Below are 15,185 nucleotides of genomic sequence, written 5' to 3' on the forward strand. Positions count from 1 at the left end.
AAGGAGCCGAAGCTTTGAAAGGAGCACATTTTCTCTGACCTGTAACAAACTAAGTACAGCCGTCAAGAACACTGAGGCAGAACCAGTAGTCTGTCTGAGCTGTTTGTTTATTGTCATTATAACTGCAGTGAACATTGACTTTACGCCTCCCTAGAATAATCATATGCTGGTAAAAAAAAAAAAACCCATACACAACTTATGGTTTATATAGCTCCAAATATATAAAAACTGGGATTGCATGTCATGTTGTCTTATATTATTCTATTAAAAAAAAAAAAAATTTTGAAAGAAGTGTCACCAAGTGTCACTGGATGCCAGCCGAAATTAGCCCCGCCCACAAAAATTTTTGGTCGGGAAGTTCGGTCTGGTCTGGATCCGTTGAGGAGCTATTATGCCCGAACAAAAGTTGTTCGGACCAATCAAATTGTCAGGGCGGGCTTTATACGATGATGGACAGGTGATCAAAAGTAACGCAATAATCCACGTCACCAAAGAGCGCTTGGGTTGAATTCGTTTACAACAAAGACGACTGCCGCTGGAGAATTGAGATTTCAAGAGTTCACACTTACAAATAAGTCAGATAGAATAAATGCATATTTGGCGACTGTCCGAGGAGAGGCTCCGGGCTCGGTATTCGGCCCGAACCCAAAGTACTCCCCCCGTATTCCAGGCTGTGGAAGAACAAGCCGAGAGTGAGTGGAGGGATGCTTAAAACTTCCAAGGAATGTTAGGTGAGTTGACAGAGTGAATAAATATATGCTTCCTCTCATGCTGATAGGGTAGACATGGTAATTGTTTGATGACAAGTTGATTGGATTGATTATTTGAACGTGCTCCTCCCGAACTTTGTTTATGAAACATCATGTGTAGATTCTGCCATCGCGTCTGTTATAAAAGACATCAACCGCGATCAAGGCATTTGTCGATCGGAAACATGAATGAAAAACATACGTCACTTACTCCGTTGCTCTGATTGGTTGTAGGTCTATCCAATTGAGTGCAGAGGCATTTTCTTTCCTTACGCCTATAAATTATATCTAAATATATAGATATAAATATTTAGATATAATTTATTTCTTTGATGGCAAATCTGAATTTTCAGCATCATTACACTAGGCTTCATTGTCACATGATCCTAAAGAAATCATCATAATATGCTGATTTGGTGCTCAAATAACATTTCTTATTGATATCAATGTTAAAAACAGTTGTGCTGCTTAATATTTTTGTGGAAATCCCTAGTATTGTTTGATGAATAGAAATTTTTAAAAGAACAGCATTTTTTTTAAATAGAAATATTTTGTTACATTATAAATGTCTTTACTGACCCCAACCTTTTACACAGTCATGTATATCGGTATCAAACCGATATTGGAAGCAAATAATATCAATAAATAGGTGCAATAAATATCAATATTTCTAAACAGTTATTTATCTTATCTACTTTTTATGCCCAATTAAGTTTGTTGCACATTGTCTTGTGCAGCCAAACCTGACAACAATATGACAACAATATTGCAGCTTATTCTGGCAAAGAACCACCAACTTAGACAGGAAGATATTGCCTAATTGACATGCAAAGCAACCAATCACATTTCTTTTTTATATAGGCCTACCTTTTAAGGGCTGGATTATATATAAAAAAAAAAAATAAAAAAAATAAAAATTATCCTACAATAAATACCAGTGAAAATAGCAGAAATTCTGTGTAGAACTCAGAATTTCAGTCCATCCAAACTTTTTAATAAGTATTGATAATTTGTGACACAATATACAGTTCTGCTCATACATTTCTAGTTTACCTGCTAATAAGTGTTGCAGACAAACCTCCGATGCCACCAACCTCGCTTTTATCCAAAGTGACTTGCAATTTACTTATTAAGGGTTGCTCACACTTAAAGATTTTAAATACGATTTTCCAAGTAGCTGTTCTGTTGGTTGCTAGTAGCTAGTAACGGCTAAACTGTATCACGAGGCCAATCGCATTGCAACATATTTGGATAACATTGAACGTCAGTATTGCTAACAGTCTCTGTTGTTTATGTAGCCTCCAATCGGCAACTGAAAGTGAATGCCTTCCCATAGCTTTGTCACTGCAAATCGCTGTCAGTGAACGCCCCTTTTTCAGGGTCAGTTCTCCTGGAGCGACCTGAGGTTAAGTGCCTCGCTCGAGGGCACAAAAGCGAAAGCTCATGTCTTGTCCTATGAGGGATTTAAATGTATGAGCTTTCGGCACCCAGCCCAGATCTTTAACCACAACTGCCACAGAGAGGAAACAAATGCAACTCATGAGGCCAAATTCTTCGCATCATAGTTCGGCTGATCAAAAAAAACTGCGAAAAATTGTAGCACTCACATGAATTTGGACTATGACCAAAACCTGCTTTGCCGGTGCACTCCAGAGATCTACTTACAGTAATTGATCTGGACTATTGATCAAAGGCCTCTCAGGCATCGACCTGTTTTGTGTATTTGAAAAGAACAAAAAAAGCATTTCAACAACATATATGGTTGTCTACTGAATAGATATGCATCTAACTTTTTGTCCATTTACAGCAGCTCAGAAAAGTTTGAGAAGTTGTGTGTGCGCTAGTGCACGTCTGGATGTGAGAATGTGTATGTGCATGTAATTTGCGGTTAAGGATTGGCGTGGGCGAAGGGCTATCATTATGTTCACTGCGAGAGGTCATTGCTGTGGAGAGCTTTTCATACTGATTACACGTGTCTCACCTCGGCTCTCTGTTCACCTTGGCAGACGTTGAGAGGCATGGTGACACACACACACACAGTGCTCTCAATCAAAAGATTAGTCCGCACTCAACATTAGCCAAGGGAAATGTTGGAAATTTGAGAAAATCAAGTGTGTTTCCAAACACAAACAAGCCACATACGAGCCAACTAAGCAGTGGGAGAGAAAACGCGAGTGCTGTCTTTGCGTCAGCTTTCCAATTTGTCCTTCTGATAATAATCATTTTACCAGTGACAGATCACTCGTCGCAATGGAAAGATCAGTCATACGGATAATGAATAATTCAAAAACAGGTAATTGAAAATTATACAGAGCGAACTTCGCTTCACAGGTGATTACTACAAATGGAGCCCGATCAGTGTGGCATTTTTCCCATCCTGTTTATCAGAATGCTGGTTGTGATGTTGAAGGGCATGTGTGACAGGCACCCGGGGGCCCCTCACCTGCTCCAGTCTCCAGTGGAACTCTGCTGGCCTGAAGGAGTCCAGCTGAATAAAGTCTCGCCTCAGCAGAAACACCAGACGACAGTTGTGCACGTACAGGGAGTAATGATGCCTGTTCATCTCTGCAAAAAAGCAAAACACAGAGAAGGCTTACTGTATATGCATTACGTATCACTGTGACACAGGACAAATACTTCTTTTTTTAAACATCACTCTCAGGTAATAACTCACAATGGTTGTCAAAGTAAAAACTTCTTGTTGATTAAATTATAAATTTCCATGTCTAGCTCCGAGAGCTTGTCTAAAACTGCATAGTCATGTTCGAAAAACTCCAGTTCAGACTGTTGCATTAGATTAGACTTCAGATGAGGAGAAAAGTCTTGACATAGAGAGAAATGAAAAGAAATTGTAGAAACTGTAAAGGGAATAGACTAGGGATGAACTGACTATGATTTGTCAAATGTACTATTCATTCATTACTCAAATAAATTGCTATATACACACATCCGATCTTCGTCCAAACGGTTATGTTCATTTAAGACTCTTCAACTCATTTTAGACTGTGCTTATGAGGATACTCAACAAAAACAGTGAATTTAACATAAATCTGAGTTGGGTTGATTTTTTTTTTTTTTACTCAAAAGAGAACTCAAATTGTTACTGGCACGCTGTCTGAGAAGTGGCTTTCTATGTATGCGTTCACAGAGAGCTGCACAGACAGTGTGCCAGTACATATTTGAGTTCTCTTTTGCATCTTTATCACGCTTGAATGGTGTAAAAGCACTTAAATTAAAGACTGGGTGATCATAGGATAGCCCTACATGCGGACCATCCTTGGTCGGTTGCGCTCTTGCTTTTCTCATGAACGAATGCTGAGATAATTGCATTAAAAAAATGTAATGCATTAAACAGAAAATATTAATAGCAGAAATTATCACATCACTTTTATAATAAAATGCATATCAGAATGATTTCTGAAGGATCATGTGATACTGAAGACTGCAGTAATGGCTGCTGAATATTCATACTACATATTTCCCCTATTTTTATATTTAGTTTACCTTTCCCATCATTTAACACTTGAAGTTATAACAGTAATAAATGAATAACACCATTAATGATAATCTTTAGCAAATCTCAAAATGAATATCAATTTTTCATATTGTATAGTACATTATAATATTGTGACGCCTAAATCCACTTGTAGCAGCCTAAATTCACTAGTCGCATTTTAAATTATTTTAGTTGTATTTATTTTTAAAAAATTAGATTAAATATTAGAAAATTCTATTCAGCTATTTATCAGTCATCGGCCATAACATGAAAATAATTATCAGCTTAAAGGGATAGTTCACCCAAAAATGAAAATTCTGTCATCATTTACTGACCCTCAAATTGTTCCAAACCTGTATGAATTTCTTTATTCTGCTGAACACAAGAATATGGAAAAGAAAAAATATATACTATGGAAGTCAATGGGGCCCAGCAACTGTTTAGTTAACCATATTCTTCAAAATATCTTCTTTTGTGTTCAGCAGAAGAAAGACATTCACACAGGGTTAGAACAACTTAAGGGTGAGTAAATTATGACAGAATTTAAATTTTTGGGTGAACTATCCCTTTAATGCTATAAACCAGAATTCAATCCATCGTGATTAAAGAGGTGACAACTAGCTACCTGCAAAAAACTGTGTTTTGACCACCTTAAACTGGTATAACCTGTTTCTTCCAGCTTGATCCAAACCAAATGTCAATCTGTTATAAAGTTAATCCTAACAGGGAGGGCATGAAAGAGCTGCCATTCAATCTGAGACAATTGTTAGATTTCTCTTCTCCCACTGATATGTTCCACTGTCCATCACGTGTCTCCGCTCAAAGCATGTCTGGACTGCTTTCATGCTTTTTCTCAGAAACCTCTCATTGATCAAGGTGGCTGCCACGTCTCCTCCACATGGCGCCCCTCTCTACTCACCTCAACGCTGCCCGATGTCTCTCGTGTGACTGCTTTTAGTGCGTGTTAAATTGATTAAGTCTCACACCCACTCAACATGACGCCTGGGATCAATGAACTCGAAAGAGTCCTGCCAAGCAGCCGGCCCCGATCAGGGCCACTCGGTCTCGGAGAACTGGCCACTGACAGTCACACTGCATTTCTTCCTGGCTAGAGTTTCCCTTTAACCTCCAGAGAATTGTGTTCTTAACCACTCTTTAATCCAGATCTAATCCATAATCTCTCTCCCTAATACTGCTGGGCATCGTATGGTACTGATCAAACTTTTCTCGGGTTAGTCTGACACATCTGTACCACTGATCTCTTCAGTTCTACCAAACTGATCATCTTGTCTTGGCCACCAGACCTGGAAACTGTAGACGTAATCTAAAATATTTTAGCACTATAGGGGCCCTACACACAGGAAGTTATTGCATGCTAATGCCACTTTATTAGGTTTATTTTAACGACTGATTCACTAAAGCAATTATGCATTTTGTAACTGTTTAGTAAATTCACACCTCCATATACTAACATTCAAGGGTTTGGGGTCAGTAATATTTTAACTAAATATAACACTTTTATTCACCAAGGACGCATTCAATTGATCAAAAGTGACAGTAAATACATTAACATTGGTAACAATAAAATCTTTTGAAATTTCTATTCATCAAAGAATACTGGAAAAAAAAAAACGTTTCCACCAAAACATTACGCAAAACTACAAATTTCAAATTTGAAATGTCTAATCAGCACCAAATCAATATATTACAATGATTTCTGAAGGATCATGTGAGTCAACACTGGATCAACACTGAAGACTGGAGTAATGATGCTGAAAATGTGCCATCACTTGAATAAATTACATTTTAAAATATATCCAAAAAAATAGATAACAGTTGTTTTAAACGCTAATAATATTTCACAATATTACTGTAATTTTACTTTATTTTTTATCAAATAAATGTAGCTTTGTCAAGCATAAGAATCTTCATTCAAAAACATTGTTAAAAAAAAAAAATCTTACTGACCCTAAACTTTTGAACAGTAATAATAATACTAATATATCTAGTTAAAAATTAGTAAAATATTTATATAGAGAGAGAAAGCACAGAGAAAACGCAAGTGCCCTACATGTATACCCGTCTCAGTCGAAGACCCTGCCCCTCATAAGTGTTTCACACATGCCTATTGAGTCAACAACATAACAAAAAGCTCACCAGTTTTATCTGAATTACAGAGCAATGTCTCCTTCTCGGCTCTCAGTCCAGGACTTGGCCCGTGCTTCATCCATGTTGCTATGGTAAACTGATCTGTCAAGTTCTGTGGCACAACCCACTCTGGGATATTGGCCGCCTGTCGCCCATCAAACCTGAAGATGAGGTCGCTGTCTCGGCCGCTGTCAGTCAGCAAAGAAGCCGTCCAATTTGTGGATGCGCTGGGGGCCGGGAGAAGGTCTGTGCTGCCCGAGGCTGCTCCTGTGGAGATAAAAGCACAAAGGTTAGTTCAGGTTACTGCGAGAGGGAGCGATGAAAAATTACAAGCTGTCTGTCACAAAGAGTTAAAATCATGTTAGTTGCCCTGGCATTCAAATATACTGTGCATACAGCACACTTCAAATCAAATTAGAGATGAAAAGCAAATAACATTTGGTTCCGAGACGCACATTCAACCCTGACTGAAATGTCATTTCTGAAAGCAATCGTCTCATAAAAGTCATTGCTCGTGGCCTAGCAGCACTCTGACACGTTAAGCTAAGGGTGCTAATGCGGGTTAAAAGAGTTCGAGTTTGGCTTCATCATCACTTGGGAAGCATATGTCATAAATATGTGCCAATAATGAGAGAATTTACATTTTTGAGTGAACTCTCCCTTTAAAAACATGCAGTATAAGAAACTTCTGAGATATAACTAATTGTGGGCACACTCGCTTTGAGGACAAGTCTAGTACAGATGCCCTAAATACGCAAGAGCAGTGCCACCTATCAATCTTTGATTAGCCTCCTGTCTTCCTCCCTCCTGCCCACGCTCACTCATGCCTCTCTCTGCGTGTTTTATTTGGGAGTACAGGAGGATATTGAATCTTTTTTCCTCACTCAGGGGTGACAGGACGGCCAGCACAGAGGGACAGAATGAGCGATGAGCCTCGCCGATGTCAGAGCAGCGTGTTCTCATTCCACAGCTCCACATCACTCACTTTGCCACAGGCCCAAAGAGAGACAGAAACGAGAGAGAATATGGCAGCGCCGCTGCTTTTAAGCTATGCAGTATTTATTTCAGCCAATCGATATTGGACGATAAATTCACCGCCAGTCTCCAAGTGAGCATCTGAGCTCTTCTGAGAGGATCCATTTCCAGAAATACCGTAAAGGTAAAAGTCAATGAGATTTCATTACGCAAGCAATGTCTAGCACTACATGAGTCTCAGTGGCAGCTCATGTTATCAAATGTCCAGTCAAGAATAAACAGAAAATGTCTGTGTTTCAAGGTTGCACTAATGATTACACATTTGTAATTCCCATAATGCATATATTTATCTAAATGATTTGGATGTGCTTTAAAAAAAAAATATATATATATTATATTGGGTTGGCAGCTTTGTTGTCTATTTCAGAAACACTTCAAAACTATGCCTATTTTCAAACAATAAACACTTATTTCCGTTAACTGTAGAGAGTGCTTGTGCAAAAGCAACTGCCACCAACAGGGGAAATGATTATTACTGAGAGAGAGAGCCAAGACAGTAAAAAGATCAACAAACTTAATGCTTCACAAATCAGTGCCAGAACGGTTTTGACTTCATGATATATCAGCCTCAAAGAGTCTTTCATCAGATTAAAATGACTGATTTACTGAGGTACGTGAAAATTGTTTTATGACCCATTTACAAGTGTGTTGGATATGCAATATAAGGAATAAAATCTTGAGATATGGTCAGGTGAATTGTAGGGATAAACAGGGATAAAATACTCCCCATACTAATAATATGATAATTATTTTTGTTTTAATGACTCATAACTGATAAATTACCGATATTAAAATTCTACACTTTTCTGTCTAAATAAATTAACTCTTTCCCCGCCATTGACATAATTTTCTGTAATTTATTCACCTTATTTTTAACGGAAATACGGACGCAGCCAGTTGACGGTATTTTGTGCGAGACTTCCGGTAAGGCACTTCCGGTCACTGGCGAGCGTTGTTCGTAACAACAAACTCATCGTTATGGCTTCGAGGAAGACCGGGATTGTTTGTGCAGTTAGAGGTTGTCATAATAACTGGCACAAAAGAAAGATTTACTTGGAGCAGGAGTGTTTTAATCATCGAATTATTGACATTTTAATAATCAGGCGCCCTATACGACCGGCGACACACTGGCTGCGTGGCGTTTCTGTTGCGTGGTGTTTTCTATGTCTTTGCACACCAGAAACGTCTCTGACGAGGCGTTGTTGCTGCTGCTAGGTGACATGATAAGCCTCATTGGTGATATATTCGACATATGGGGAGAGAGTTGTGGAAGGCACTTAATGTTAAACATAAATATATAGCAGCAAAGACAACGTCGGCAGTATTGACGGCAAAATAGGCTACAGAATATTTCGTTCTGTATTGACAGGTGCAATATTTGAAAATCGATAATATATATATTTTTTTTACATTTAGGCTATATCTGCATTTATGTCAAAACCTAAATTCAAACATCAAAATGTCATTAATATGTATTCATATCAAAATGACATACAAACATATTTTCCTATTCTATTTTGCCTGGAAACGCTTCCGAAACGCTTGCGTGTCGCGTGAAAAATAGGCATCGATTCTATTTCTAGCATGCACGCATTTTCCCTGAGACACGCGTGTCACGCAGGCAGTGTGCAAGCTCTAAATAACCGGTTAACATGGGAGCCGAAATAACGGACACGCCACGCAGCCCATTTGAAGAAACGACCGTATGTTTGTTCTTTTCATTTCGTGAACACAAGACCTACAGAAGACCACCCGATACCAGACAAGTGGCTGGGCTACGAAGTCTGAATAAAAACTCCAAGGAGAAACAAAATCATTATAGTAACCCCTGTATAAAATCTAGTCATCATGGCATTTATTTTGTATGATTTATAATTATTTATAGCCATCTATGATCTACTTATTGCTATCATGTGCTTTGGTTGCATTCTGATGACATTATTAATACATTTGACATGACAAAATAGCCTACCTCCATAGATATATTAACTTAGTCCAGCGTTGGCTCGACCGTGTTTAGGGCGGTGCTGAAGGCGCCGGCGAAGTTTTGGCAATCTGCCAGCTAGATGCATGAGTGTTTTCAACCAGGTCCAGTACCCGACCTGGGTGAGGCGGGGCTTTAGTTCTTTGTTGTATTCATCTGCTATGGCATGTGTAACATTTTTCTGTCAACTCTGCATAATCCTTCGCAATCGATATCGTTAGTTAGCCCAGAGAAGCGAGGAAACGGAAGTGCCGCACAAAAACCGGAAACTGGACCCATATTTACTTCCGCGTTCGAAAATAAGGTGAATAAGACGTTTCCCCTGTCATTGACGGAATTTGGCTTTCTGTGTTTTAACTGTTAGCTATTATGCATATTATGAAAGAGTACAGAGTGTTCAGATCAAAAGACGTGAAGAAAAATCAGAAACAAGTGAATCATCAACACAAAAAAATGCGATCATCAACATTAAACAGCATATAAAATCAAAACTGCCTAATGTTTCCGAATGAAATGTCGACCCACAACGAGCTATATAGGACTGTGAAACTTTGGGGGTTTTGATGGACTCAATCTACTCCATCTAAGTTTATTTCGAGCAAATATATATATACACTAGCCTAGAAATCTAGACGCACCCTAGCGGCAGCAAAATTATTTTGCAGCCAGGGTGGGTCTAGCAACTCTCAATAGACCTTTTTGCTGCAAAAACCTAAATTGAGTCAGGCCAATCACGTCGTGTATAGAGTAGGCGGGGGCGGGCTTAACATATGACGACAGAGTTGCGACGGTTACCTGCTACTTGAAAACAAAGAATGGCAGCTGCGGATGGAGAACAGCGGTCTTTCGAATCGGCTTTGGCCGCAACTCTGGAGGACTTGGAGTTAAGTTTTTCTTTGAGAAAAGAACAAAGAACGGCACTTAAGTCATTCTTAAAAAAAGGAAGATGTGTTCGTAGTTTTGTCGGCCAGATTTAAAAGTTGAATCTATCAACTAAGCTCCGCTGTTGGGAAAACGCTCTGGTTGGTTGAAGCGCTGTCCTATTGCGTGCAGAGGGAATTTGAAAGACTGCCGTTTATCCCGCCCATCAGATTGACCGTGTCTATGGTGAGTTTCCAGACTAAACATCTTGATGTACGTCTGGCTTGCCAGGCTATATATACACAGTAGGTTTCTTCAAGCATCTTGGAGACGTTCCCGCAGTTCTTCTGGATTTAGTCTGTCTCAGTTTTTTCTGTTTCTTCATGTAATCACATACGGACTCTTTGATGGTGAGATCAGATCATACCGGCTGTTGTCAGACTCCTTGTGCATACACAAATCTCACTGGATTATTACAATTAATGGCAAAAAGAATGTTTGGAAATGTAAACTGATATTTCCTACTGACACACTACAGCAAAAGATATAAATACCTGACTTAAACCCATTTTTAAACCATAGGTATTAACATGCCTAAGACTTTTGCACAGTACTATATATATATATATATATATTTTTTTTTTTTTTTTTTTTTTTTTTTTTTCTCGAAACAAACTTCAAATCAATCAATCATATTCAAACAACAAAATATTTCTGGGGGCCATTAAACTTTTGTGAAAATGATCAAAGAAGCTGGCACTGGCTGGCAAATTTTTTCAAAAACGCTGGTGGGGAAAGAGTTAACAATAAAACATTAAAAACTAAAATCAAATCAATTGTTTTGAAAGCTACACATGAATTTGGGCATCAAAAATTGCAATCTACAGTATGACCATATTCATGCTGTGATTTGCTAAAATTAAATTTAACAGTGTTATTAAATTATTAATGCTTTCAAAGATTAATTTAGTTGATGGCAATGGTAATTAAAAATGTAAAAATAAGGGAAATGTGCATGCACAATTAAATATTCATTATCTACTGTTACATGTTCAATATGAAACAAATTATACAACTTATAATACTGTGCATCCCTATTTCCTAGTGAACTGTTTTGAGCATTCCTGTAGCAAATGTTAAAGTTTGTGAATTGTATTAAACTCATTAAGCTCATCAACCCAAGTCGAGACAGTTCTGGACTGACTGGTATATGATTTGTGCTGAAGTTGATCGTACCACAGAGCTTCTGAAGAGACTTCTCAGAATAGGTCTCTCTGTCACAGCCCTTTCCAATATGGCTGGTCTGTAGCTCCACCATGGCTCTCACTGAAGATAAAGGGCCCTCACAGGTCTCCAGGTGCATCTTGGGAAAAAGCTGCCTGCTGCCTGTTCCAGGTTCATAATCCACACGCTTGTTCCAACCTGCGAGGAAAACACATGTTAGACAAAATCTGTGTAACTATAAATAGAAATATTATATGCAAATGCTAATGGGTGGTTTTCTACAGGTACTATAGACCTCCTTGATTCAAACAGCCCACAATTAGGCTAATAAACCATATTATATAGTTTATGTATACATTTTTAAACTACATTATTTGGTTAATTATGTATTGCTTAGTAATAATAACAATTAGTAGTAGTAGTAGTAGTAGTAGTAGTAGTACAAATAAACAACACAAATAATTTAAAATACTCAATATTGAACTTGTTTTCTTTTCCCACATTTATTATTAATTACACAATGTAATTAACATCACATCAATTCACATCATGTTTCAACACCATTTAAGTTAAAACCACTGTGAGACACAATCTATTTGCTTTCATTTCAGTTCTACTGTCGCTACAGCATCTGTGGTCGTCGCATATCAGATTTGTACATCTGAGCTGAATCCTTTTTTTATCTTTCAGTACAAACATGGAGAGGTCAAACCAATTGTGATGAAAGCAATGGTTAAAAGCAAACAGTAAGGTCTAAGGAAAAAAGGAATCTATGATGAATTATTTTCTTTCTTTGACATGTTTTCCTCCTGGTCAAGGCTAACACGTCACTATGTGCTTTAATATGTGTTCATGCATGTTACAATACTCTTGAGCTTTTTATAAAACATGAAGCTCAAGAGTAAGAATAGCCAAAAAGATAAAACATCTCACTATTCTTAGCTGGCCTTTATGGACTCTCTCTGTATAATTCAGAGAACCAAGTGCTTTGTATTCACCTCAGCTGAGAGATATTCCCTCAGCCCGTTTCCCTAACTGAATATCTTATTACATTATTCATTGGCATTACTGTGGATAAAATGGAGCGACAGTACAGTACCACAGGTCTCAGTCTCTACCTCCTTTTGAGAAAAAAAAAGGTCTTAAAAAAAGTTCCTCATGAATATCTGAGGCAGCCGTTCCACCCCACATAAGCGGAGCAGAAAGGCTTTATAGCTCGACCAAACAAACTTTTATGAAAAGTTTTGTGAAAACACCTAAAGACAATCTAAAACACTGGGTCTGCTTTTAATCCAACATCTCAAGGGAAGCATGTGCAACAGGACTACGGAACACAGCGCTTTCTGAAGCACGGAATCAAAACAGCGTTGTGTGTGTGCTGCGTAATGACTCATCTACTCCCTGGAGAGTGAATAATTCCCTTGATTATCCAAACACACCAAAGCCAGAGGCCAGACTCATTCTGTTCAATAGAAAGACCATTTCAGGACCTCGGGTGAGGATTAACATTAACTGCGGCATTAAACATTCATTGCTTATTTCAAAAATGCCACAGACACCAAAAAGTCATGGCAGAACAGCGGAAGGACTAATATTACCAATGGAATTGCTGGATTAAAAAAAAAGAAAAAAGACTGGGATTCCCAGCGAAGCATGGAAAAATAATAGGGTTGGTGGGGGATGACATGGTGCAGAAAAGGGATACATGAGAGGTGGACAGGAAATGATCTGGCCAGGAAACCTCATTTCTATCACAGTGTTTTCACCATTAAACTGCCTTGAGATGTTCACGGATGACTGTAATGCTAATTATGTGACTGAAAGTGGTGCATTTGTACATTTATGGGGTTCTTTTAATTTTATGTTTGCGTTTTTTGAAATCTAATTGGAGAGTGTAGTGGAGTGTCGCAGGAAGCTATTAGAGAGCGGAAAAGTGGAAAAAGATCAGGATATTATGCCGGTCAGATTCAAACCCTTCTCACTGATAAAAATGATTTTGTGGTCAAGTAAATACTACAGAAAAAAAACAATGTATTTTACATGAAAAAGTTAGTTCAGGCAAGAATTAAAAAAACGAAGTAAATTCTACATTAGTACTCAATTCAAGCGTGTAGAAATGAAAGTGTAAAGATCAACGTTACAAAATTTCTGATACTGGTGTTCCCATCATGCACTGGGCCATGAATAATTAATGAGGTTGATTTTCACTGTTTTCCAGCTGTATTTACACTGTTTCATCATTGCTTTTGTTGTTAGGATTAGTAACTTGCCATTTTGTGACATTTGGAGTTTATTTTCTATTTTCCAACAAAAATGATCCATCAAATGTTACCGTCATTGTGTACTGTACCTGTATCTAGAATAACTACTGTAACTCTTTATATCTAGAATAACTATTGTATTAATTACCTAGTTTTTCTAAGTAAAGCATATACTTTAAAAGTGTGGTTTAATTCAATGTTATATTGGTTGAGTGAAATGTATTGCAAAGGAGATATTACTCAACCTTTTACTAGCCAAGTTAAAATGGTAGTTTCACTGACAGTGACATCTGTTCGGTTTAAAAAGTGCAGGTCTGCATTTGAACCAAAGCTCTGTTTTTGACCATTTCAGAATGTGTTAAATTATTAATTAAACAATTTTAATTAAAACATGCTGTTGATGAAAATAATGTTACAGGTTGACATTTTTGTTTTGCTATTTTCCACATTTTCATCAGCAAATTAAATTGCCCTTCAAAAGCTTGGAAACGTTCTAGGCAAAGTGAGGCTTTGGACATTATCAGCATAAATCATCATCATTTTGTGATGACTTTGTACTGATAAGGAACAAAAAAGCTATAATATATATGAAGGCCTCCGATGCAAAAGCCTCTAAAAGCCACCTCTGTCAAAAATGAGATAATAATATTGATATTGAGTGAATGCTCTCTGTATATGCTCATCAAATACTTTCACTTCAAACTCATTAAATGCACACACACACATATATGTATGTATGTGTGTATATATATATATATATATATATATATATATACAGTGCTATGCATAAGTTTAGACACCCATACTAAAGTTGACTAAAAAGAGGAATAAAAAATCATCTTTTGGAAACTGAACTTAATGCCTTAATTTAAAAAATTTGGAAAAATCCAACCTTTAAGGACACCAATTTTCTTTGTGAATGAATAATGTATCGTAAATAAATAAATGTTCTTCCTTAAAATACAGGGTGCATAAGTTTGGACACCCCTATGTTAAATTCCCATAGAGGCAGGCAGATTTTTATTTTTAAAGGCCAGTTACTTCATGGATCCAGGATACTATGCATCCTGATAAAGTTCCCTTGGCCTTTGGAATTAAAATAGCCCCACATCATCACATAGCATTCACCATACCTAGAGATTGGCATGGTTTTATTTCAGTTAGCCTAATAGCTAGTTTGATTTGCATTGAGAGATGATCTTATGGAAAGTACCCCATGCCAATCTCTAGGTATGGTGAAGGCTATGTGATGATGTGGGGCTATTTTAATTCCAAAGGCCAAGGGAACTTTATCAGGATGCATAGTATCCTAAACAAAAAATAAAAAAAAATACTTAAAAATAAAAATCTGCCTGCCTCTATGGGAATTTAACATAGGGGTGTCCAAACTTATGCACCCTGTATTTTAAGGAAGAACATTTATTTAT

The 15,185-nt window shown here is 37.6% G+C and overlaps 1 protein-coding gene across 1 annotated transcript in view; it reads right to left on the minus strand.

Moving 5' to 3' along the window:
- Nucleotides 1-15,185, minus strand: part of clstn2a (calsyntenin 2a) — a 219,972-nt gene that overhangs the window by 42,135 nt on the left and 162,652 nt on the right. The window contains exons 6-8 of the mRNA XM_084410249.1: nucleotides 11,510-11,695; nucleotides 6,403-6,660; nucleotides 3,193-3,314 (exon numbers count right to left, since the gene is read on the minus strand). Coding sequence (XP_084266375.1) covers nucleotides 3,193-3,314; nucleotides 6,403-6,660; nucleotides 11,510-11,695 — 566 coding nt within the window. The remainder of the gene's footprint in view (nucleotides 1-3,192; nucleotides 3,315-6,402; nucleotides 6,661-11,509; nucleotides 11,696-15,185) is intronic.

Source organism: Rutilus rutilus (assembly GCF_951802725.1).
Source record: "Rutilus rutilus genome assembly, chromosome: 6".
Taxonomy (NCBI): Eukaryota; Metazoa; Chordata; class Actinopteri; order Cypriniformes; family Leuciscidae; genus Rutilus; species Rutilus rutilus.